This window comes from Ascaphus truei, chromosome 3 (genome assembly GCF_040206685.1).
Source record: "Ascaphus truei isolate aAscTru1 chromosome 3, aAscTru1.hap1, whole genome shotgun sequence".
Lineage (NCBI taxonomy): Eukaryota > Metazoa > Chordata > Amphibia > Anura > Ascaphidae > Ascaphus > Ascaphus truei.
Genome location: NC_134485.1, coordinates 59,515,949 through 59,541,204, shown reverse-complemented (window position 1 = coordinate 59,541,204; position 25,256 = coordinate 59,515,949). Strand labels below are relative to the sequence as shown.

The 25,256-nt window shown below is 42.2% G+C and overlaps 1 protein-coding gene across 1 annotated transcript; it reads right to left on the bottom strand.

Moving 5' to 3' along the window:
* Positions 1–1,426: 1,426 nt before the first annotated feature.
* Positions 1,427–18,593, bottom strand: LOC142490643 (uncharacterized). The gene is made up of 5 exons (XM_075593061.1): positions 17,847–18,593; positions 17,205–17,310; positions 5,110–5,217; positions 4,257–4,468; positions 1,427–1,438 (listed from the first exon to the last, which is right to left on the bottom strand). The coding sequence occupies exons 1-5, from the start codon at positions 18,591–18,593 to the stop codon at positions 1,427–1,429; spliced, it is 1,185 nt and encodes a 394-aa protein (XP_075449176.1).
* Positions 18,594–25,256: the final 6,663 nt, after the last annotated feature.

Here is a 25,256-nt window from a genome sequence, read left to right as displayed (position 1 = left end):
ATTTTAAATAATTTTTAATGTGCCGATCTTTGCGCAGAGAGAGCAGTGGTTCTCTCTCTGCTGCAAACACATCTCGCCAGGGGACGGCCTATAGTATCATTGATGTGCATATACAGTACTGTATGTGTATGTTAGGGGTTATAGGGGTTGTTGTTATACAGTATATACTGTATATATACAGTATATACTGCATTACAATTCATGAATTTCTCGGCTTCAAAGACAACAGCTCGCAAACGCCCCCATGCATTTTTACACGGCATTGCAGTATTGCAGCCAGCGGGAATAAAATGCTTAAATCACGGGCGCGATATAACGTTATATACCCCAGGAGAAAACGACACAAAACCGCAGATAACCGGGATACTCCGAAATTCGCGGAGCTAGCCAAGTAAGAATAAAGTTGGTCGGTACTGTACATTATTATTTTTATCTTACTACACAAGATATGCATTGTATGTCCAATTGTAAAAATGTTTCTACTAACATTGCGTCATAAACATACTATGTTCTATGGTATTTACAAAACAACTGCACACTAGTCACACGTACATTTAAATGGATAATGTACAGCTTGGCAGAAACATCTTTTCATTTCATTAAGTGATGTTGTTATGTTAACATAAATACTCCAAATACACAAACTCTATGTTAATTATGTACACATGGCAAACTAAATGTTATGTTCATCTTTTATATAGTTACTCCCAGACCTCATGTGTCACCTCACACTGAAAAAATCTCATCACCTGCTTCATCCAGCTCCTCGTCAACGATGGAAGGTGAGTGTATGAGGTGCATGACATCTAATGTGTACCTTTGTAGATTTTATGTTGCCATGCTAACTAAATGCCTTTCACATGGAATGAACTTCCCATCAGTTGTTGTCATAGAAAATGTAGTTTACAATGTCCACATGTATTGTGTGTGATATGAACTATCATCTATGATTTGTGAGGTTACAACAACCTTTCATTCATTCTTCTTTCACACTGAGTCCAAACATAATTGTTACTTCAAACTACATTTTAATTTGACACAACAGAAAAGTTCTAACATGTTATGTGTTACACTGTGAGAACAACTCTCATTATATTGACAAAATAAGTTACATGCCAGTTCATAATGTTTTCATTTATTTCTAGAAGCTGATGTTGACAATGAAGGAAACATTCAATTAAGTCAGCATGAACATGTTCCCACTCGACCAGTAACACAGCAATCAACTGCTCCTGCTCGTGACACATACTCAGCTATTGCAGCTTCTGAAGAAAGAATCGTGGTTGAAGAAAATCGTCGCCACTCAGAAATGATGTCAGTGCTTGAAAGGATGATATCACAGCAGGAAAGGATGATATCACAGCAGGACAAGATGATATCACAGCAGGAAACTTCGATATCACAAATGTCACAACTAGAAGAGTCTTCATCCAAGTTCCTAAACAAATACAAAATGTAAACAGGACATTACAAGCAATAGTTCAGAATCTAAGCCAAGCTAATCAGTTGAGAATGAATGCCGGTCCCTGTCAACATCCAACCGCTTACATCTGTTCAAAATCAGCAACAGACACCTACAACTGAGACACGAAAAAGAAACTTAGGCAAACAATTATTAATAACCAGTTTTCGGAGCAAGTTTAAAAAACCTAAACAGGAAACGGCTCCACCATCGGTCGTGCAATGTGTATCAACTCCTTCACCACTGCCACAACCCACACCCAGTGGCCCTGAACTGGCACAGCCCACAACCAGTGGCCCTGAACTGTCACAAACCACAACCAGTGGCCCTGAACTGTCACAGCCCACAACCAGTGGCCCTGAACTGTCACAGCCCACAACCAGTGGCCCTGAACTGTCACAGCCCACAACCAGTGGCCCTGAACTGTCACAGGCGAGTACAAGTCGTACAGTGAAGGGCAAAGTAGTTGCCAAACGGAAAAGGCTAACACAACAGGCAACAAGCAGGCCTGTGACTAGGTCTCAAAAGGAAAAATAATAATAAATAATTACATTCACTAAATCTGTTGTTGGCCTGGTGGTGTTTAAAGCAGAAAATTGAATGAATACTGTATGTATGATTAAGTCCTGATGCTTCAAAACATTAAAGTATGTCCTTGTATACATGAAGGTTTAGAAATGTTCAGTGTGTGAATTAATGCTTAAATTATAAAATATATTTAGGTATAAATAATTTGATTGATGGTACAACATTACACAGTTGCCATGTTTCTATAAGCTGCCATTCACTTACCTGTTAAACATTGTATGTATGTGTGTGTGTTAGGTAATGTAGATAGTCATTGCATGCTAATATTATTGGCATCAAAATTTAATTAACTATCTATATCACACCATACATTTTAAAGATGTTTTCAGGAGTGTTCACTCTGTAACACATTACTTACCTTCACCTTCTTTCATACTTCATAATGTTGGCATGTCATCATGTATGAGTAGTGGTTAGAATAACATCTGATAGTGTGTATTAATATTTCTGAAGTGTGTATGGATATATGTGCTCAAACACATTTGTGTGAGAATATATATATATATATATATATATATATACATACATACATACATACATATATATATATATATATATATATATATATATATATATATATATATATATATATATGTAACAGAGCAGATGGCACACAAATACAGATGAAGACAGGTGCTTAGTCCCATATGAATGAATATAATCAAAGGCTCCTTACCAGGCAGACCAGAGAACACCTATTTGTGCCTGCTTTACTAATACAATTCTTTTTGCTAATAAGTGTGCTGTCTCTTCCTTGCTGTGCCTACTTTGGATTCCCTGGATTCTCTGGTCTGCCTGGTAAGGAGCCTTTGATTATATATATATATATATATATATATATATATATATATATATATATATATATATATATATATATATCTCAAAGTGTTGTCAGAAAACAGGCCTAGTGTTAATCACAAATACATGTTAGGACACTTGTTTAAATGATGTCAATAATATTATGAACACAATACTTCACTCACCTGTATGACACTTTCACTATGCTATAAACAAGGCCTACTTACACACATCAGTGGATTTAGATTACCACTAAATTACATATGTATGTGATTATTTAACAGTACAGGCCTTCATGGCTCTAAAGAGGCGTTGTTTGCTGTTAACTACTACTTATACACAGCTGACTCTAATAGGCACTCAAACATACTCACCCAGTAATGTTATACGCTTTCATGACTTATTAACTAAATAACAAGGCCTGTTTCCATATAAGGCTTTAAATCTATACATATATACACATATATACACATATATATACATACATATATATACTTATACATATACATACACACACACTATAGTTAAATTTTAACACATACACACACACACATATATATATATATATATATTGTGGCAGGACGGCCTCGCGGCGGGGTCATTAAGACGCTGTGACACGATGGGAAACTTTAAACACTATTGGTTTATTAGCCACAACCAAAATAAGTACGGGTGCACTGTCCCTTTAAGAAACTACTTTCCTGAAAATTAAAGCCTAGTCCCGTTAGGGACACTAACTCACTTCTTGAGCCCTTACTAACAGGACAGCCAGCTAATCTGGTCATGCCCAAAACATGCTACACAAAGGATAACCGATACGTATAATAATAAAGTCTTATCTGTATAGCAGATCCAGCAGCAAACGGGAACACGGTTCCGGGGAGCAGGCTGTGTCCAGCCTCGCAGCAATCTGTATCTTTATCCTGGGTTGGGGTCCCAGCTGGTCCCAGCAGCCTATATCCTCGCAGGACTGGTGACCAGAGCAACAGCAACGGCTTCCCAGCCGGGACAGTTCTCTCCACCTTCCTGTGGAAAAACAAGCTCACCTTGTGTGAGCAACTTCCTGCTTTTTAAAGCACTTGTTTCACTCATGAGTTCAGCCCCTGTTTAATCAGTCTTCAGCTGTGCTTTCTTTGTCTGAGGAGATTAACACTCTGTGATCTGGCTGCAGCATCTTTCCATGCACTATTCCAGCCTACTGAGTTAGTGACTCTGTCACATATCCCTCTCCCCAGCGAAACATTGTCCTGTGGAGCGGCCCGTGCACCATTCCCGTGCACCAGCATCTTTGTCGCCAATGTCTGACGTCGGCCCTTCCCTCCCCCTTTTTTTTTCTTGCCTTCCAATTTAGGCATTTTCTTTTTGGGGTAATTACCAGGCCATTTGGGCCTGAGGACTGGTACCTCACTATCTCCTTTAATTCAGATGCAAGACTGAAATCTTGTAAAACTATGGAGTCCTCCAAGGTTTGTTTGGCTTTGTTAAGCTGCACTCTTAAATCTGCAATCTTTAACTGTAATTTCCTTGATTTCGCGGCATCCGCTGGTATATCCTCACTAACAATTGGCTCTCGCAGCTCAGAGACTATTTCTGCCACAATCAGAATTCTCCGGTCATCATCTTTAACAATACGGAGCAATAATTCCACTAGACACGTTATAAGGTGACCCGGACGAAACGCGTCAGAGGATGACTATGGCTGTTGTTCACTTGTTTGATCAATAAAGTTTTTTATTTTTCTACATGCGTTTGGCTGTTTAGAGGAGTCGTGACCGCGGCGTCACTCGTTTTTTCACTCATCTCTTCTACTTCCGGCTGGAGCACACGAGGACACCACCTTACAGCAGACCGCTGGGCAACCTTCCAACCAGCACTTTGGCAGATCACACAAGGAGTCGTGAGTACTGACCGCTGGGTTTATTCCGGGACACAGGGCGTGGGTGAGGCGTCCTGCTACCAGTTTATCAGGGACTTATTTTCGGGCATTTCCCTGGACGTGCCCGCGGGTATTTCCCCCGGTCTAAGCCCCCCGCCCTGTTTTAGTCTGCACGGCTATATCCTGGTTGCCTATTGTCTTTATAATTTAAAGGATGTCCACCTCTTGCTACCATGGACTTGCATAAATAGAACCACCACGGTTTTGGTAGCCACGGTATCACGAGGGGTTCACCCCCCTATTTCTTGTCTATACGTTATAAGGGAAGTTGGTGTATTAGGTATCACAAGCATCTCTTGTAGGACAGCAAGAAGGCGTTTCCTGCCTCCTTCTTCACTGGTATCTAGACAGCCGACTATAAGAATCAGCTGCTGACCTATAAATTCTTTAATCAGCATGTCTTCAATTTGTGTCATATCCGCTTTTTGTTCTTCTGTGAGAACAGCAGGGTTTTGAAGATAACTTAAGAGATTGTCTGCATAGACCGCAGGCTCTGGTAAAACATGTTCCAGTGCAGCCTCCCCTTCATCATCCTTTGACTTTATCTCTACCGCCACCTTTTCCTTGGACTGCTTCAGTGACCCAAACGTCTGTCTGGGGCTTGTAAGCTTTTCCTCCAGCTTCATCTGAGAAACCTCCTGCTGGGCAGCAGTAGAGTCCAACATAGCATCCCGCTCAGACTTTAGAGACTCGAGCTCCTTGCCTAGGTCACACTTTTGTTTCTCCGCCATCCTGCGACCAGCCCGCTCAGACTCCAGGTCCTTCCTCAGGTCTTGAAGCAGTCCTTCTGCCTTTCTTCTTTCACTCAGTGCGGCTGCTAGTTCATCTTCGTTAGAATTGAGTCGCAATTCTACGTCTCCTAGCAGACTCAGAGCAAGGCTTAAATCTGTCTCTCTTTCTTTATTCTGGACCTGCAGCTGCTGGTGCTCCTCCCGGACCTTGTCTAGCTCCAGCTGTAGCCGGGCCCCCTCATTGGTCGTGTTGTCCAGCCGCTTGTTGATATCAGCCATCTCAGTTTCATGGTGCAACATCAGGCAGGCCACCCGACGGACGGACACCTCCTCCGTCGTGGCGCGCTGCATCTCGTGCTCAGCCATCTGCGTTTGCAGCTCTTCAATCTGATGCTGCCAGACCCCTCTCAGGGCCTTCACCTCTTCCCGGTGCTTACTCTGGGTTTGCATCAACGCCTCCTCCATCTTTTTGAGCTCTGCAGTTCTTGTCGCCAGTATCGCTGTTGCTTCTGTCTTCCAGGCTTCTTTCTCCTTGGCATACTGACTCATGGAGATGGAGTTGCCTCTCTGCTTCTCCAGCTCTTGCTCCAGTCTTTGGACCTTCTCATGTTCCCTCTCACACAGAGTCACCTGGCTTCTAAGCTCCGCCTCCAGCGATGCTCTTGTGGCGCTCAACGTGATCTTCAGCTGCTCCAGGGCGAGGCATTCTTTTTCCAGCATTTTATCTGTATTCTGCAGAGCAGCCTGTACTTCATTTTTTTCTTGCGCCAATTGAATGTATTTTAAATGTATTTATTTCTATTCATGTATTTATTTATTTATTTAGATTTATTTATTAATTGTGCTGCTGCTGTGTGTGAATTTTTTTTATTGTGGGTAGTGGGGGTGAGTGAAGGGGGTATTAGCCCCAACGGTGGTTGTTTAGGGCTTGCGGGGGGTAGCGGGTGCACTTAAACCCTTCACGACCGTAGTTGTATTAACTGCTACGGTCGTGTAGGGGTTAAGTGCACCCGCAACCCCCCCGCAAGTCCTAAACTCACACCAAGGGCCAAACACCCCCTACACCCACCCCGGCTACCCACAATAAAAAAAATATACTGTATATACACTGGCGACACACTTTATTCGAGCTCGGCTAGTCCCACGAATTCGGGTATACCCGGGTGTATTGAGGTTTGTGACTGTTTTCTGCCCGAGTGCATTGAGTTATTTTCCGGCAGGGATTGAAGCATTTTATTCCCGCTGGCTGCAATACTGCTCAGTACATATATATATATACTGCATTACAATTCATGAATTTATGCCATCTGGTAGACACGCGAAGCATTGCAGCCTATTAAATCCTAATCATTATCATTTAACAGATCAGCCGCCCATCAGCCAGGCATGAACCCAGGCTGGGAAGGCAAATGCAACGGGGCTTGTCAGAGGTGAGGAGCGGCGCATACCAGGTATCTGCCAGGTACATACCGGGTATTTGCTCGAATAAAGTGTGTCGGTGCAGTATATAAAAACAATCCCTATACATATATATATATATATATATATATATATATATATATATATATATATATATATATATATATATATATATATATATATATATATATACAGTATATATACACACATGATGAACCAATATACAAATAAATGTAGAAGGGTTATCAAAACCATACTGTCCTACAAATAACACTTCTCCATACAGACACACTACATTACAATGAATTTCCTTTAATAATCCTAACTGATCTTACAATCTAAATCATCAAATGACAAAGAAAAACCTCACATTCCAATCAATACATTGCATTTACATTGTATTTATGATGCATAACATCTATGCACCATATACATTCTGCAAATGAATGTTAACAATATCATTGCAAGCTAAATACAGATAACTCCAAACAAGTCAAATATTTTAAGCAATCAAGTAAACAAAAATCAATATATAAGTACCAACCAGAATACAAAATTTAAAACCAACGCTAACCCTTACAATACCAAGGATTACATCTATCTAATTGTAAAAAAACATTATACTGTACACACATTGAAGCATTGCAATAAACAACATACAGTAAAGTACATCCCCTGTATCTCCCTGCCTTGCGTGTAATCTGTGTAAAGCCCCCTCCCCCCTAATGTTTCTGTTAAATCTCTCTGCCTTCAGTGTAATCTGTTTAAAGCCCCCTCCCCCCTAATGTTTCTGTTAAATCTCTCTGCCTTCAGTGTAATCTGTTTAAAGCCCCCTCCCCCCTAATGTTTCTGTTAAATCTCTCTGCCTTGAGTGTAATCTGTTTAAAGCCCCCTCCCCCCTAATGTTTCTGTTAAATCTCTCTGCCTGTGTTGCTGTGAGTGCAGTTTATGTAAATGTGGGGAGGGGGAGTGGGTTATAACCCCACCTCCTTGACTGTGATCTCTATAAAGCCCCCTCCCCCTAATGTTTCTGTTAAATCTCCCTGCCTGTGTTGCTGTGAGTGCAGTGTATGTAAATGTGGGGAGGAGGGGGGGACCCGATGTGCATACTGTGAGGTCTAACCACCCTCACCCCCTACCCACATACCGTTACCCCCCCACATCCTGGCCATGTCCCCTCCGCTTCTGCAAAACAGACTCAAAAATTAAAACATCCAAAGTAATGTCCCTTAACCCCTTAATCACCATAGCGGTTATTAACCGCTACAGTTATTAAGGGGTTAACCCACCCTCACCCACAACTCGGGATGCCTACATACCCTCCCACACTAACCTCCCCCCCCCCGTGAGGCCTAACCACCCTCACCCAGTACCCACAAGGGAGGCCTACCCACATACCGTTGGGGAACACCCCCCCACCCCCAGTACCCACAATAAAAACAACACAGTGACCCACAATAAACATCATTCTATTTATTAAATACATTACCCACCCCCTGTGCCCACCCATAAATACAAGATTTATCCTTTTATATACAGGGTTCATAACGCAGCCCCACGCGAGTCCCCGGTGGGCTGGCGGGGCACCTGGACAGACCTACAGGGTACAAGCAGCCATTTTTAAATAGGTTCTGGAGGCCTGCTGGTGGGTCCCGCCAGCACCATGGCCCCCAGGTGGTCTCCTTGGGTCACCGTGGGCCACAATTGGGTCCCCACGGTAGGCCCAAGGATGTCTGGGAGCCCCGGGTCAGACCCACAGGTGTCTGCGGGGCCTCGGGTGGTTCCCACGGGGGTCTGGGGAACTCACGGGTGCTCACTACGGGTCCGCGGTGCCCCCACAGAAGTGGGACCACACATCATCTTCCCCGCACCTACGGGTCGGCGGTGCCCCCACAGAAGTGGGACCACACAGCTTCATCCCCGCAGACTACGGGTCGGCAGTGCCCCCACAGAAGTGGGACCACACAGCTTCATCCCCGCATGAGTCACCCGTGGAACCACCAGCCTGATACCCGTGGGATACCCGAGGAAACCACAGGTGGTCTCCAGAGGTCCCACGCAGAACCACGGAAAAAACCCTGAATGTAAAAAAAATAAACCTGGCCTATACATTCAATACATACACCCCCCCCCCCAACACCTACAGTACAATAATGTGCAAAATAACTATTATCCAGATATGGATAATAGATTAATTGCCCATTATTAAAAACATTAACTAGCATATTCAAATAAATAAAGTACTACTGACCTCATCAATACGAAGTGTCCATCGCCAGCAACATCTTTGTCTTGTCCACAAAATACATTGCCAAAACAAAGCCAATACATTGCAATTACATTCAGATGTCAATTAACCCCTTAAACACCTTATCGGATAATAACCGCAAAGGTAATTAAGGGGTTAAGCCACATTGGCCCGATACCCACCCTTCACCCATGAATTTGTACAGTGGCTTCATCATGCAACTATATATACAGAGATATATATATACAGAGATATACACTGGCGACACACTTTATTCGAGCTCGGCTAGTCCCACGAATTCGGGTATACCCGGGTGTATTGAGGTTTGTGACTGTTTTCTGCCCGAGTGTATTGAGGTATTTTCCAAGCAGGGATTGAAGCATTTTATTCCCGCTGGCTGCAATACTGCACAGTATATATATATATACTGCATTACAATTCATGAATTTATGCCATCTGGTAGACACGCGAAGCATTGCAGCCTATTAAATCCTAATCATTATCATTTAACAGATCAGCCGCCCGTCAGCCAGGCATGAACCCAGGCTGGGAAGGCAAACACAACGGGGCTTGTCAGAGGTGAGGAGCGGCGCATTCCAGGTATCTGCCAGGTACATACTGGGTATTTGCTCGAATAAAGTGTGTCGGTGCAGTATATATATATATATATATATATATATATATATATATATATATATATATACAGTATATACACACACATGATGAACCAATATACAAATAAATGTAGAAGAGTTATCAAAACCATACTGTTCTACAAATAACACTTCTCCATACAGACACACTACATTACAATGAATTTCCTTTAATAATCCTAACTGATCTTACAATCTAAATCATCAAATGACAAAGAAAAACCTCACATTCCAATCAATACATTGCATTTACATTGTATAAATGATGCATAAAATCTATGCACCATATACATTCTGCAAATGAATGTTAACAATATCATTGCAAGCAAAATACAAACACTTCCAAACAAGTCAACTATTTTAACCAATCAAGTAAACAAAAATTAATTAGCAATCATTATTTACATCCCTAAACAATTGACAGTCCATCCCGAACAATGAAACAATTAACTAATTCACGCCTCGAGCAGAACAATTCAGCATGTGAAAAAATATACAAAGTACCAACCGGAATACAAACTTTAAAACCAAGGCTAGCCCTGACCTCCCTCAAACACACAATACAATATCAACAATTACATCTATCTAATTTTAAAATACTTTAAAATCACAATAAAGCATAGCTGCATAGTCAAATTAATTTAAAACACATCAAATCAAGCTTTTAAAACAACATAATTTCTTACCCTGTATGTATATATCTCTCTAGACATATATACATACATACATACAGTGGCAAGAAATGATATACCACAAAAAAAAAATACACATGTTAAAAAAGCTTTTAAAAAAATGAACAAGTTAAATAAAATACATTTCTTTAGTTCACTTACCATTACTTGCCCCCACCGACTCCCGTTGCGCAGCTTACTCACGAACCAATCCACGAACAGGAACCCATAAAATAATAAACCATACAAAAAAATAAACATTAAACTAAAAATCCAAATCAATCCACGGGTCTTCTATTTGTAATCCATCTTTATCTTCATCTGTATTCTTCTTTCTTCTATCTTCCCCCTTCACCCACCCCCACTACCCACAATAAAAAAAAATTCACACACAGCAGCAGCACAATTAATAAATAAATCTAAATAAATAAATAAATACATGAATAGAAATAAATACATTTAAAATACATTTTTATTCATAGTGTAGATGTGCAGGGGGTCTCCGGAGCTGAACCGCTTTGGTTTTAGGTCTGGGGACCGCCTGCTCCCCGAGATATAGGCCCCTTTATGGGGGGGCCGGTATCCCTCTGCTTGGTTTACATGCCGCGGTCACGTGATTGGGATCTTTAAACGCAGAGGTATACCGGCACCTCATAAAGGGGGCTGTATCTCATTGAGCAGGGGGTCCCCGGACCTGAAACCAATGCAGTTCAGCTCCGGAGACCCCCTGCATATCTACACTATGAATAAAAATGTATTTTAAATGTATTTATTTATATTCATTTATTTATTTATTTATTTAGATTTATTTATTTTTTGTGTTACTGCTGTGTGTGAGTTTTTTTTATTGTGGGTAGTGGGTAGTGGGTGTGGGTGTGGTTATTTACATGGGATCCCCCTACCCACATTTACATACAGTACACTGCACTCAGAAACACAGGCAGGGAGATTTAACCGACACAATAGGGGGAGGGGGGCTTACACAGATTAGTCAAAGCAGGGAAGCTTAGCAGACACAATAGGGGAAGGGGGTTTTACATAGATTACAGTCAAGGCAGGGAAGTTTAACACACAGAATAGGGGGAGGGTTTTTTACATAGATTAGTCAAGGCAGGGAAGTTTAACACACACAATAGGGGGAGGGGGTCTTACACAGGTTACAGTCAAGGCAGGGAGGTTTAACAGACACATTAAAAATATGTATTTAATGTATTTATTGTTTATTCTGCCTTAACCCTTCATTGCCTTAGCGGATATCAGCTATGGTAATGAAGCAGCATTTCTGTATTTTTAATAATATTGTGCAGGAGCAGGGGGTCCCTTGAGCATTAATTTCTGGCTCAGGGAACCCCCTGCTCACTGTACAATATTATTAAAAATACAGAAATGCTGCTTCATTACCATAGCACATAGCCGCAAAGGTAAAGAACGATTCTTTATTGATGTGTGTGTTATATTCATATTGTAGATGTGCAGAGGGTCTCCAGAGCATAAACGTTTTTGTTTTAGGTCCGGGGACCCCCTGGTTCCCGAGATACAGGCCCCTTTAGGGGGTGCCGGTATCCCTCTGCTTGGTTTACAGGCCGCGGTCACGTGATCGGGACCTTTAAATGCAGAGGGATATGGCACCTCATAAAGGGGGCTGTATCTCGGGGAGCAGGGGGCCCCGGACCTGAAACCAACGTGGTTCAGCTCCGGAGACCCCCTGCACATCTACACTATGAATAAAAATGTATTTTAAATGTATTTATTTATATTCATTAATTTATTTAGATTTATTTATTTATTTATTGTGCTGCTGCTGTGTGTGAGTTTTTTTTTATTGTGGGTAGCGGGGGTGGGTGAAGGGGGTATTAGCCCCAATGGTGGTTGTTTAGGGCTTGCGGGGGGGTAGCGATAGGGGTTAACCCCTTCATGACCGTAGCAGTATTAACTGCTACGGTCGTGAAGGGGTTAAGTGCACCCGCAACCCCCCTGCAAGTCCTAAACTCACACCAAGGGCCAAATACCCCCTTCACCCACCCCCGCTACCCACAATAAAGTGGGCACGGTGTGTTAACCCCTTCATTGCCTTAGCGGCTATCAGCTATGGTAATGACGCAGCATTTCTGTATTTTTAATAATATTGTGCAGGAGCAGGGTGTCCCCTGAGCATTAATTTCTGGCTCAGGGAACCCCCTGCTCACTGTACAATATTATAAAAATACATAAATGCTGCTTCGTTACCATAGCACATAGCCGCTAAGGTAAGGAATGAGTGTTTATTTATATATGTGTTTTATTTATACTGTACATGTGCAGGGTGAGGGTCTCCAGAGCTGAACCGCTGTGGTTTTAGGTCCGGGGACCCCCTGCTCCCCGAGATACAGGCCCCTTTAGGGGGTGCCGGTATCCCTCTGCTTTGTTTACAGGCCACGGTCACGTGATAGGGACCTTTAAATGCAGAGGGATACCGGCACCTCATAAAGGGGGCTGTATCTGGGGGAGTAGGGGGTCCCCGGACCTGAAACCAACGCGGTTCAGCTCTGGAGACCCCCTGCACACTATGAATAAAAATGTATTTTAAATAATTTTTAATGTGCCGATCTTTGCGCAGAGAGAGCAGCGGTTCTCTCTCTGCTGCAAACACATCTCGCCAGGGGACGGCCTATAGTATCATTGATGTGCATATACAGTACTGTATGTGTATGTTAGGGGTTATAGGGGTTGTTGTTATACAGTATATACTGTATATATACAGTATATACTGCATTACAATTCATGAATTTCTCGGCTTCAAAGACAACAGCTCGCAAACGCCCCCATGCATTTTTACACGGCATTGCAGTATTGCAGCCAGCGGGAATAAAATGCTTAAATCACGGGCGCGATATAACGTTATATACCCCAGGAGAAAACGACACAAAACCGCAGATAACCGGGATACTCCGAAATTCGCGGAGCTAGCCAAGTAAGAATAAAGTTGGTCGGTACTGTACATTATTATTTTTATCTTACTACACAAGATATGCATTGTATGTCCAATTGTAAAAATGTTTCTACTAACATTGCGTCATAAACATACTATGTTCTATGGTATTTACAAAACAACTGCACACTAGTCACACGTACATTTAAATGGATAATGTACAGCTTGGCAGAAACATCTTTTCATTTCATTAAGTGATGTTGTTATGTTAACATAAATACTCCAAATACACAAACTCTATGTTAATTATGTACACATGGCAAACTAAATGTTATGTTCATCTTTTATATAGTTACTCCCAGACCTCATGTGTCACCTCACACTGAAAAAATCTCATCACCTGCTTCATCCAGCTCCTCGTCAACGATGGAAGGTGAGTGTATGAGGTGCATGACATCTAATGTGTACCTTTGTAGATTTTATGTTGCCATGCTAACTAAATGCCTTTCACATGGAATGAACTTCCCATCAGTTGTTGTCATAGAAAATGTAGTTTACAATGTCAACATGTATTGTGTGTGATATGAACTATCATCTATGATTTGTGAGGTTACAACAACCTTTCATTCATTCTTCTTTCACACTGAGTCCAAACATAATTGTTACTTCAAACTACATTTTAATTTGACACAACAGAAAAGTTCTAACATGTTATGTGTTACACTGTGAGAACAACTCTCATTATATTGACAAAATAAGTTACATGCCAGTTCATAATGTCTTCATTTATTTCTAGAAGCTGATGTTGACAATGAAGGAAACATTCAATTAAGTCAGCATGAACATGTTCCCACTCGACCAGTAACACAGCAATCAACTGCTCCTGCTCGTGACACATACTCAGCTATTGCAGCTTCTGAAGAAAGAATCGTGGTTGAAGAAAATCGTCGCCACTCAGAAATGATGTCAGTGCTTGAAAGGATGATATCACAGCAGGAAAGGATGATATCACAGCAGGACAAGATGATATCACAGCAGGAAACTTCGATATCACAAATGTCACAACTAGAAGAGTCTTCATCCAAGTTCCTAAACAAATACAAAATGTAAACAGGACATTACAAGCAATAGTTCAGAATCTAAGCCAAGCTAATCAGTTGAGAATGAATGCCGGTCCCTGTCAACATCCAACCGCTTACATCTGTTCAAAATCAGCAACAGACACCTACAACTGAGACACGAAAAAGAAACTTAGGCAAACAATTATTAATAACCAGTTTTCGGAGCAAGTTTAAAAAACCTAAACAGGAAACGGCTCCACCATCGGTCGTGCAATGTGTATCAACTCCTTCACCACTGCCACAACCCACACCCAGTGGCCCTGAACTGGCACAGCCCACAACCAGTGGCCCTGAACTGTCACAAACCACAACCAGTGGCCCTGAACTGTCACAGCCCACAACCAGTGGCCCTGAACTGTCACAGCCCACAACCAGTGGCCCTGAACTGTCACAGGCGAGTACAAGTCGTACAGTGAAGGGCAAAGTAGTTGCCAAACGGAAAAGGCTAACACAACAGGCAACAAGCAGGCCTGTGACTAGGTCTCAAAAGGAAAAATAATAATAAATAATTACATTCACTAAATCTGTTGTTGGCCTGGTGGTGTTTAAAGCAGAAAATTGAATGAATACTGTATGTATGATTAAGTCCTGATGCTTCAAAACATTAAAGTATGTCCTTGTATACATGAAGGTTTAGAAATGTTCAGTGTGTGAATTAATGCTTAAATTATAAAATATATTTAGGTATAAATAATTTGATTGATGGTACAACATTACACAGTTGCCATGTTTCTATAAGCTGCCATTCACTTACCTGTTAAACATTGTATGTATGTGTGTGTGTTAGGTAATGTAGATAGTCATTGCATGCTAATATTATTGGCATCAAAATTTAATTAACTATATCACACCATACATTTTAAAGATGTTTTCAGGAGTGTTCACTCTGTAACACATTACTTACCTTCACCTTCTTTCATACTTCATAATGTTGGCATGTCATCATGTATGAGTAGTGGTTAGAATAACATCTGATAGTGTGTATTAATATTTCTGAAGTGTGTATGGATATATGTGCTCAAACACATTTGTGTGAGAATATATATATATATATATATATATATATATATATATATATATATATATATATATACATACATACATATATATATATATATATATATATATATATATATATATATATATATATATGTAACAGAGCAGATGGCACACAAATACAGATGAAGACAGGTGCTTAGTCCCATATGAATGAATATAATCAAAGGCTCCTTACCAGGCAGACCAGAGAACACCTATTTGTGCCTGCTTTACTAATACAATTCTTTTTGCTAATAAGTGTGCTGTCTCTTCCTTGCTGTGCCTACTTTGGATTCCCTGGATTCTCTGGTCTGCCTGGTAAGGAGCCTTTGATTATATATATATATATATATATATATATATATATATATATATATATATATATATATATCTCAAAGTGTTGTCAGAAAACAGGCCTAGTGTTAATCACAAATACATGTTAGGACACTTGTTTAAATGATGTCAATAATATTATGAACACAATACTTCACTCACCTGTATGACACTTTCACTATGCTATAAACAAGGCCTACTTACACACATCAGTGGATTTAGATTACCACTAAATTACATATGTATGTGATTATTTAACAGTACAGGCCTTCATGGCTCTAAAGAGGCGTTGTTTGCTGTTAACTACTACTTATACACAGCTGACTCTAATAGGCACTCAAACATACTCACCCAGTAATGTTATACGCTTTCATGACTTATTAACTAAATAACAAGGCCTGTTTCCATATAAGGCTTTAAATCTATACATATATACACATATATACACATATATATACATACATATATATACTTATACATATACATACACACACACTATAGTTAAATTTTAACACATACACACACACACATATATATATATATATATATATATATTGTGGCAGGACGGCCTCGCGGTGGGGTCATTAAGACGCTGTGACACGATGGGAAACTTTAAACACTATTGGTTTATTAGCCACAACCAAAATAAGTACGGGTGCACTGTCCCTTTAAGAAACTACTTTCCTGAAAATTAAAGCCTAGTCCCGTTAGGGACACTAACTCACTTCTTGAGCCCTTACTAACAGGACAGCCAGCTCTCCACCTTCCTGCGGAAAAACAAGCTCACCTTGTGTGAGCAACTTCCTGCTTTTTAAAGCACTTGTTTCACTCATGAGTTCAGCCCCTGTTTAATCAGTCTTCAGCTGTGCTTTCTTTGTCTGAGGAGATTAACACTCTGTGATCTGGCTGCAGCATCTTTCCATGCACTATTCCAGCCTACTGAGTTAGTGACTCTGTCACATATCCCTCTCCCCAGCGAAACATTGTCCTGTGGAGCGGCCCGTGCACCATTCCCGTGCACCAGCATCTTTGTCGCCAATGTCTGACGTCGGCCCTTCCCTCCCCCTTTTTTTTTCTTGCCTTCCAATTTAGGCATTTTCTTTTTGGGGTAATTACCAGGCCATTTGGGCCTGAGGACTGGTACCTCACTATCTCCTTTAATTCAGATGCAAGACTGAAATCTTGTAAAACTATGGAGTCCTCCAAGGCTTGTTTGGCTTTGTTAAGCTGCACTCTTAAATCTGCAATCTTTAACTGTAATTTCCTTGATTTCGCGGCATCCGCTGGTATATCCACACTAACAATTGGCTCTCGCAGCTCAGAGACTATTTCTGCCACAATCAGAATTCTCCGGTCATCATCTTTAACAATACGGAGCAATAATTCCACTAGACACGTTATAAGGTGACCCGGACGAAACGCGTCAGAGGATGACTATGGCTGTTGTTCACTTGTTTGATCAATAAAGTTTTTTATTTTTCTACATGCGTTTGGCTGTTTAGAGGAGTCGTGACCGCGGCGTCACTCGTTTTTTCACTCATCTCTTCTACTTCCGGCTGGAGCACACGAGGACACCACCTTACAGCAGACCGCTGGGCGACCTTCCAACCAGCACTTTGGCAGATCACACAAGGAGTCGTGAGTACTGACCGCTGGGTTTATTCCGGGACACAGGGCGTGGGTGAGGCGTCCTGCTACCAGTTTATCAGGGACTTATTTTCGGGCATTTCCCTGGACGTGCCCGCGGGTATTTCCCCCGGTCTAAGCCCCCCGCCCTGTTTTAGTCTGCACGGCTATATCCTTGTTTCCTATTGTCTTTATAATTTAAAGGATGTCCACCTCTTGCTACCATGGACTTGCATAAATAGAACCACCACGGTTTTAGTAGCCACGGTATCCCGAGGGGTTCACCCCCCTATTTCTTGTCTATACGTTATAAGGGAAGTTGGTGTATTAGGTATCACAAGCATCTCTTGTAGGACAGCAAGAAGGCGTTTCCTGCCTCCTTCTTCACTGGTATCTAGACAGCCGACTATAAGAATCAGCTGCTGACCTATAAATTCTTTAATCAGCATGTCTTCAATTTGTGTCATATCCGCTTTTTGTTCTTCTGTGAGAACAGCAGGGTTTTGAAGATAACTTAAGAGATAGTCTGCATAGACAGCGGGCTCTGGTAAAACATGTTCCAGTGCAGCCTCCCCTTCATCATCCTTTGACTTTATCTCTACCGCCACCTTTTCCTTGGACTGCTTCAGTGACCCAAACGTCTGTCTTGGGCTTGTAAGCTTTTCCTCCAGCTTCATCTGAGAAACCTCCTGCTGGGCAGCAGTAGAGTCCAACGTAGCGTCCCGCTCAGACTTTAGAGACTCGAGCTCCTTGCCTAGGTCACACTTTTGTTTCTCCGCCATCCTGCGACCAGCCCGCTCAGACTCCAGGTCCTTCCTCAGGTCTTGAAGCAGTCCTTCTGCCTTTCTTCTTTCACTCAGTGCGGCTGCTAGTTCATCTTCGTTAGAATTGAGTCGCAATTCTACGTCTCCTAGCAGACTCAGAGCAAGGCTTAAATCTGTCTCTCTTTCTTTATTCTGGACCTGCAGCTGCTGGTGCTCCTCCCGGACCTTGTCTAGCTCCAGCTGTAGCCGGGCCCCCTCATTGGTCGTGTAGTCCAGCCGCTTGTTGATATCAGCCATCTCAGTTTCATGGTGCAACATCAGGCAGGCCACCCGACGGACGGACACCTCCTCCGTCTTGGCGCGCTGCATCTCGTGCTCAGCCATCTGCGTTTGCAGCTCTTCAATCTGATGCTGCCAGACCCCTCTCAGGGCCTTCACCTCTTCCCGGTGCTTACTCTGGGTTTGCATCAACGCCTCCTCCATCTTTTTGAGCTCTGCAGTTCTTGTCGCCAGTATCGCTGTTGCTTCTGTCTTCCAGGCTTCTTTCTCCTTGGCATACTGACTCATGGAGATGGAGTTGCCTCTCTGCTTCTCCAGCTCTTGCTCCAGTCTTTGGACCTTCTCATGTTCCCTCTCACACAGAGTCACCTGGCTTCTAAGCTCCGCCTCCAGCGATGCTCTTGTGGCGCTCAACGTGATCTTCAGCTGCTCCAGGGCGAGGCATTCTTTTTCCAGCATTTTCTCTGCATTCTGCAGAGCAGCCTGTACTTTATTTTTTTCTTGCGCCAATTGTGTCTTCACTTTCTGCGCTTGGTGAAGCTTCTCAGTCCCATCACTGACCTGACTAGTCAGGTTTAAAACCTCTTCCTTCAGGTTTATATTCTCCATTTTCACAGTCTCTATATCCCTTAGGACCGTTTCATTGGCTTTCTTCAAAGTACCCAGCTCTGCCCCTAGCGATGCTCTTGTGGCGTACAGCGTGGCCCTCAGTTCCTCATGCTGTTCTGTGGGGACATACTGGGTACTCAGCCGTTCCTGTAGCACTCGCTGCTTCTCCTTGGCTGCTTGCAGACTTGCATGTAGCTCCTGCAGCTGGCTCTGCCATAAGTGCGTTGCCTGTGTGTGCTGCTGCAGGGAGACACGTTGCATCCTCTCTGCATTCTGCAGTGCTTCCTGCACCTCTAGCTTTTCCTGGATCAATTGCTTCTCCACTTTTCCTGCTTGGTGGAGCTTCTTATCACCTGTACTGATTTGATCAGTCAAGTCTGAATTTTTCTGCGTCAGACTTACATTCTCCTTCTTTACAGTCTCTAAATCCCTCAGGGCATTCTCATGGGTTTCCTTCAACATACCCAGCTCTGTGTTTAGACTGTGGCCCTCCTGGCGTGAGAGCTCCAGCTCTGTTTTGAGCGTGCTAGCTTCTTGGTGAGAAACTTCTAAGTCTTTGATGAAGTTTTGCACATCTCTCTGGGACATCTGATAGCATAGTCTCCAGTCAGGACTTGTTCTCTCTGATTCCATGTTAGCAATTGCGGTGTTGGCCTTATCCAAACTTGTCATCAGCTCCTCCAACTCACTCCGTAAGAGATGCTCTGTTTTCTTTAAAGCCGCATACTCTTGTATAGCTGGGAGTATACACCTCTGTACCTCGGCATTAGCTTCTCGCTCTCTATTCAATTGTTCCTGCAAGACATCATAATCACGCTGGGCAGTTTGGAGTGCAGAAATTAAGGCCTCTTTTCCCTGGATCAAGGATTCAGCTTCCCTTTGCTCCTCCTTTTCCTTTGCCACCGTTCCTGTGACAATTCTGCCGGTCACTCCGATCTGCAGCACATCTCGGCGCCTTTCTGACGCATGTACTGACAGCGCAGGTTCAAGTGGCTCGGTCACTTCCCCTGTGATTTGAGGAACAGTTTTCTTTTTCTTCTTTCTTTTTGCTTTATTAGCTCCAGAGATATCAGTGGTGCTGGGCACACGCTCACTGGTATCAGCTTCCACATCTTGCTTGCACTCATAGGGCGTTGCTTGCTTTTGCAGCTGTTTGTCTTTGAAAATTTTGGGGCACACATCTTCCATGTGACCTACTTTATGACAGGCCCAGCATACTAAATTCATCTGTGGGTACGGCTCTCCTCCATGGGCCACATACGAGTCGTCATCATCATCGTATGGCCTGAAGGGACACTGTTTTGTATGGTTATGTACATTGCAAAACTGACACTTGACGGCGGCCATTTTAAAACCCCGTTTAAAAAAAAAAAAATCTCACACCCGATGGGGCAGACTTTGCACAACACACGTAAGCTGTAGGTGCTTTACAATCTATGAACCTTCTGGGTTCTTCTTAGGGCAACTTCTTTGCAAAAATCCATTTTCACTTTCTTTTTTACCAGACAGGGCAAACTTTATCTCACAGCACTTGCTTAGCTGCAAATTCACTCACTTCAGCAAAAGGCATTAGCTTTACACAGCAATCCTTACATACCCGACGGGGCAAAATTTACACTCAGCGCTTGCTAGCTGTAACTTCCATGCTTCAGCAAAAAAATCATTTTTTTTCCCGCTTGAGTTCAGTGTCTCAACACATCTTCATCTACTGACCCCCAGAGGCGTAGCATCCCATTTCTGACACAACCTGTGGCAGGATGGCCTCACGGCGGGGTCAGTAAGACGCTGTGACACGATGGGAAACTTTAAACACTAGTGGTTTATTAGCCACAACCAAAATAAGTACGGGTGCACTGTCCCTTTAAGAAACTACTTTCCTGAAAATGAAAGCCTAGTCCCATTAGGGACACTAACTCACTTCTTGAGCCCTTACTAACAGGACAGCCAGCTAATCTGGTCATGCCCAAAACATGCTACACAAAGGATAACCGATACGTATAATAATAAAGTCTTATCTGTATAGCAGCTCCAGCAGCAAACAGGAACATGGTTCCGGGGAGCAGGCTGTGTCCAGCCTCGCAGCAATCTGTATTTTTATCCTGGGTTGGGGTCCCAGCTCGTCCCAGCAGCCTAGCTCCTCGCAGGACTGGGGACCAAAGCAACAGCAACGGCTTCCCAGCCGGGAGAGTTCTCTCCACCTTCCTGTGGAAAAACAAGCTCACCTTGTGTGAGCAACTTCCTGCTTTTAAAGCACTTGTTTCACTCATGAGTTCAGCCCCTGTTTAATCAGTCTTCAGCTGTGCTTTCTCTGTCTGAGGAGATTAACACTCTGTGATCTGGCTGCAGCATCTCTCCATTCACTATTCCAGCCTACTGAGTTAGTGACTCTGTCACAATATATATATATATATATATATATATATATATATATATATATATATATATATATATATATATATATATATATATGTCTCAAGAGACAGTAACAGACAGTGTAAGAGAGAGACACAGATAACCAGACACACAAAAATAGAGAGAAAGATTTAAACATTGAGAAACAGAGCTGGAGAAAAACAGACACAGGTGTGTATGTGGGTCATTATATGTCAGTGTAAGCAGTAATCTGTTCATTCTATCACTGTTGAATCTTTCACACACATTTTTATTTTTATTGCAATTGATAACTTGTTTTGCACATGTTCATGAACATGAAAAATAACTTTCGTTTACAGTGAAATTACTATCTTACACAAAGAATATGTTTCAATTATTTTCTCACATTTGTAGTGGGGGAAAAAAGGCATTCAACATAGAGCTTGTATTTTAACCTTGGAAGAAACCACAAAGATAACATGTAACTATTTTCACATTCAGCAGACAAACTTATGCGCTCTACTTACACACTCATCACTTCAACAGAGCAGAAATGGCAGAAGCTTCCACATTACACAGGCATCCACGAAAATCATATAAATTTATGATTTCACAAGCAATAGAATCAACTGAAGAAAAAAAAGCTGGCGTTGCCCACATCTATAACTTGATTCAAAACAAATATCCATACTATAAAGAAGCGTGCCGAGAATCTAATTTTAAAACTTCAGTACGATTCACTTTATCAGCAAATGCATGTTTTGAGCGTGTCCATGATCGCCTAGACCAACGATATGGATGTTGGCAGATTGCCCCATCATTTAAAATTACCATGGAACATGGAACATATGTTCTGTTAAATAGCATTTTTTGCCTAATAACAGTTACAATGGAGCTGCAACGACTGGCACATCAGCTGCTATACCTGCTGCAATACCTGCACCCTCCATTCATGAAGACCAGATGCAAGATGCACATAACTATGATATGTCTCCAAACTTATATGGGCAATACCTATGTGGAAGGGAAAACAACCAAGAACTGTACGTACCTCAGGACGTCTTGTTTGAAGAAGACAGTGCAGATCCATATGAGCGCCTCATGGAGATGTGTGTGATTCAGGATTCAGCGGATGCCTGAAGCATGGATGAGACTGCTGTGGCTTTGTGGAGCGACCAGTTGCAGCCAAACCAGTTTTGAATTCTACAACAATGGTAAATACAATAATCGTTATGCGTTTACTCAGTGTAAATGTCTACATTTGTAAGATCCACCATTTCATAGCCAAATGCGTGGATACAGCGTAACATTGCAGACAGCCTTACATGTAGCGTGCACAAACACATTATTTCCTATAAGAATATACTACGACGAAGCATTAAGACACATTGTTGACGGACTCACAAAACCTACTCTAAACTCTTTTAAAGTATAATTTCTACATGCTACACTAACTGTAACACACACACCTCATTGTTGAGCATGCAACATAGTAAAAACTAAAGGGTCGGCCACATATGACGTGGGACACTTGTCATGATCCAAGGCGTCCTTAAAAAGGTTTACGGAAGCAAGCCCCGTCCCCAACCGACGTGCGCACGTGAAAGCGTATTGGCTGTGACCGTTGCTTATTGTTAGGGTAAGTGCACTGTGTCATGCGCGTGCGTCGGTGTTTATGTGCGTGCACAGCGCTGGCGGGCAATGTTAATTCAGTGGGAGGAGTGTTTGCGTGCATTTCACGGTGCCTTCACATGACGTCACACGTATTTTGATCGCTCATTGGCTGATCGCCCGTTATTTGCGTGTAAACACGTCCGTTACAAAAAGTAATATCAGTACGTGTGTCTAAGTGAATTAGTTTCGCTTCCATAGCATTACTTCCAACCATTAGGCTGCGGTCCCAGTACAGCCTGTGCGCATGGCGCGGCGTGCACTGTGCGTGTAAGCACCGCCCCTCAACGGGGCTGTGCCTACTACGCACCGTGACGCAGAAGGTTGTTTTTGACAACTCATTACAATCTCGTTGACTCTTAGCGACGGAGGCGTGGCCACGCCCCCACCGGCGGTTCACCCAATGAGGGCGAACCAGCCACGTGATGTATTGGCCACGCCCCCGCAAATACCCGACCACGCCCCCTCACGTCGCAAGATTCTCCTCTCCTCACAGAACGCAGATCGCGGTTAGCACTGTGACATGCGCCACCCCCCCCGCCGGCCGCTCATGTCACAGACATTACTGGGACCGCAGCCTTATATGCTTACTGCTAGCAACACCATGGAGGGACATGTATTCAATGCACAGCGTACACATTGTTTCGCGCATGCGCTAAGACTTAGTCCACACAATGGTTAAGTGCGCGCGCAACTGAAGTTGTGCGTGCACATTATTATCTATACAGGCACCGGAAATATCATATCCGTAGTAATGCCAGCAAAGCCATTATCAAAATGACAGTTCAGTATCTGTGGTTTGATCCTTGAACTTTAAACATATACGTTAGTTATGCGTGAATATCCAGACTCATATAGAGATGTGTTACGCGTTGTCATGCACATACATATATAAATGTGCCATATTTGACCATTATGTGTTTGTTCTATTTCACAGATGTCGCGGATGAACACATGTGATCAATGTATGATTTCAGAAGATATACTTGTTATATTAGATGATTCTGACGACGAAAAAAATCCTATTATAATACATATGTTACAATGCTTTCAGTGCTTTTTGCGCTGATTAACTATGAAGACATCATTGTATCCGCTTAGGCCTATATTTAGTATGCACTTAATTAACATTATGATGTTTCTAAGCACTGAAGTTAGAAGTTTTATAATTTTGTTTATATCTTCTACTAACATGATATGTGTTGGTCTGTTAAATATGCAAACAACTTTCTCACTCGGCCAACACATTTGTGTACTACATTGTATAATGTCACTTGTGACTTGTGACATAATGTACATGCTACATAACAACTACCATACATTGTATGTGAAACTACACAATAACAATAGGTAGGTCATATAAACATTGTTTTCATGTGACAATTTATATTTCACAGAAGTTGTAATGCTAACCTAACATTCATGAGCTATTGAATATTAATTACACAACCTGAACAAATTAACATTAGTGTGTATATTTTATATTTATGACTAACTATAGTTTAGTGTTTTTATGAAACGTTCAACACAGACAGAACAAAGTGAGTGTGATGAAACAATCAACATTAGTATGTGAATTGTTGTTATTTTTTGTGGGAAAACATGCATGACACAAAAAGTGCCACACACACACACACACACACACACACAGTGCTGCTGTAATGTGTGCCTATGCAAATGTCAAGGTAATTGACGTTGTAATGTTGACATTAGTACTCAAGTATCATGATAATAATGATTACCTTACGTGAATGACATTAAAATTATATTAACAACATTGTCATTGTGTTGAATGAAGTTAGAAAAGTCGCAAATAGAAATAATTAACATTTTACTTGTGTAACGGGTTTTCTGGACTAGCCGGACCCACAAAAATCTCATATTGGCCTCTGTGGTCTAACCAGTACCCATTACAGTGTGATGTCTGGTGGTGCACTTGTTGGCAACAGGACTCCTGAGTCTCCCGCATGATGTTGTGTTGGGGATTGCCAACCCAGACAGGCAGCTGAGGTAGTGTGCTTGAGTCCT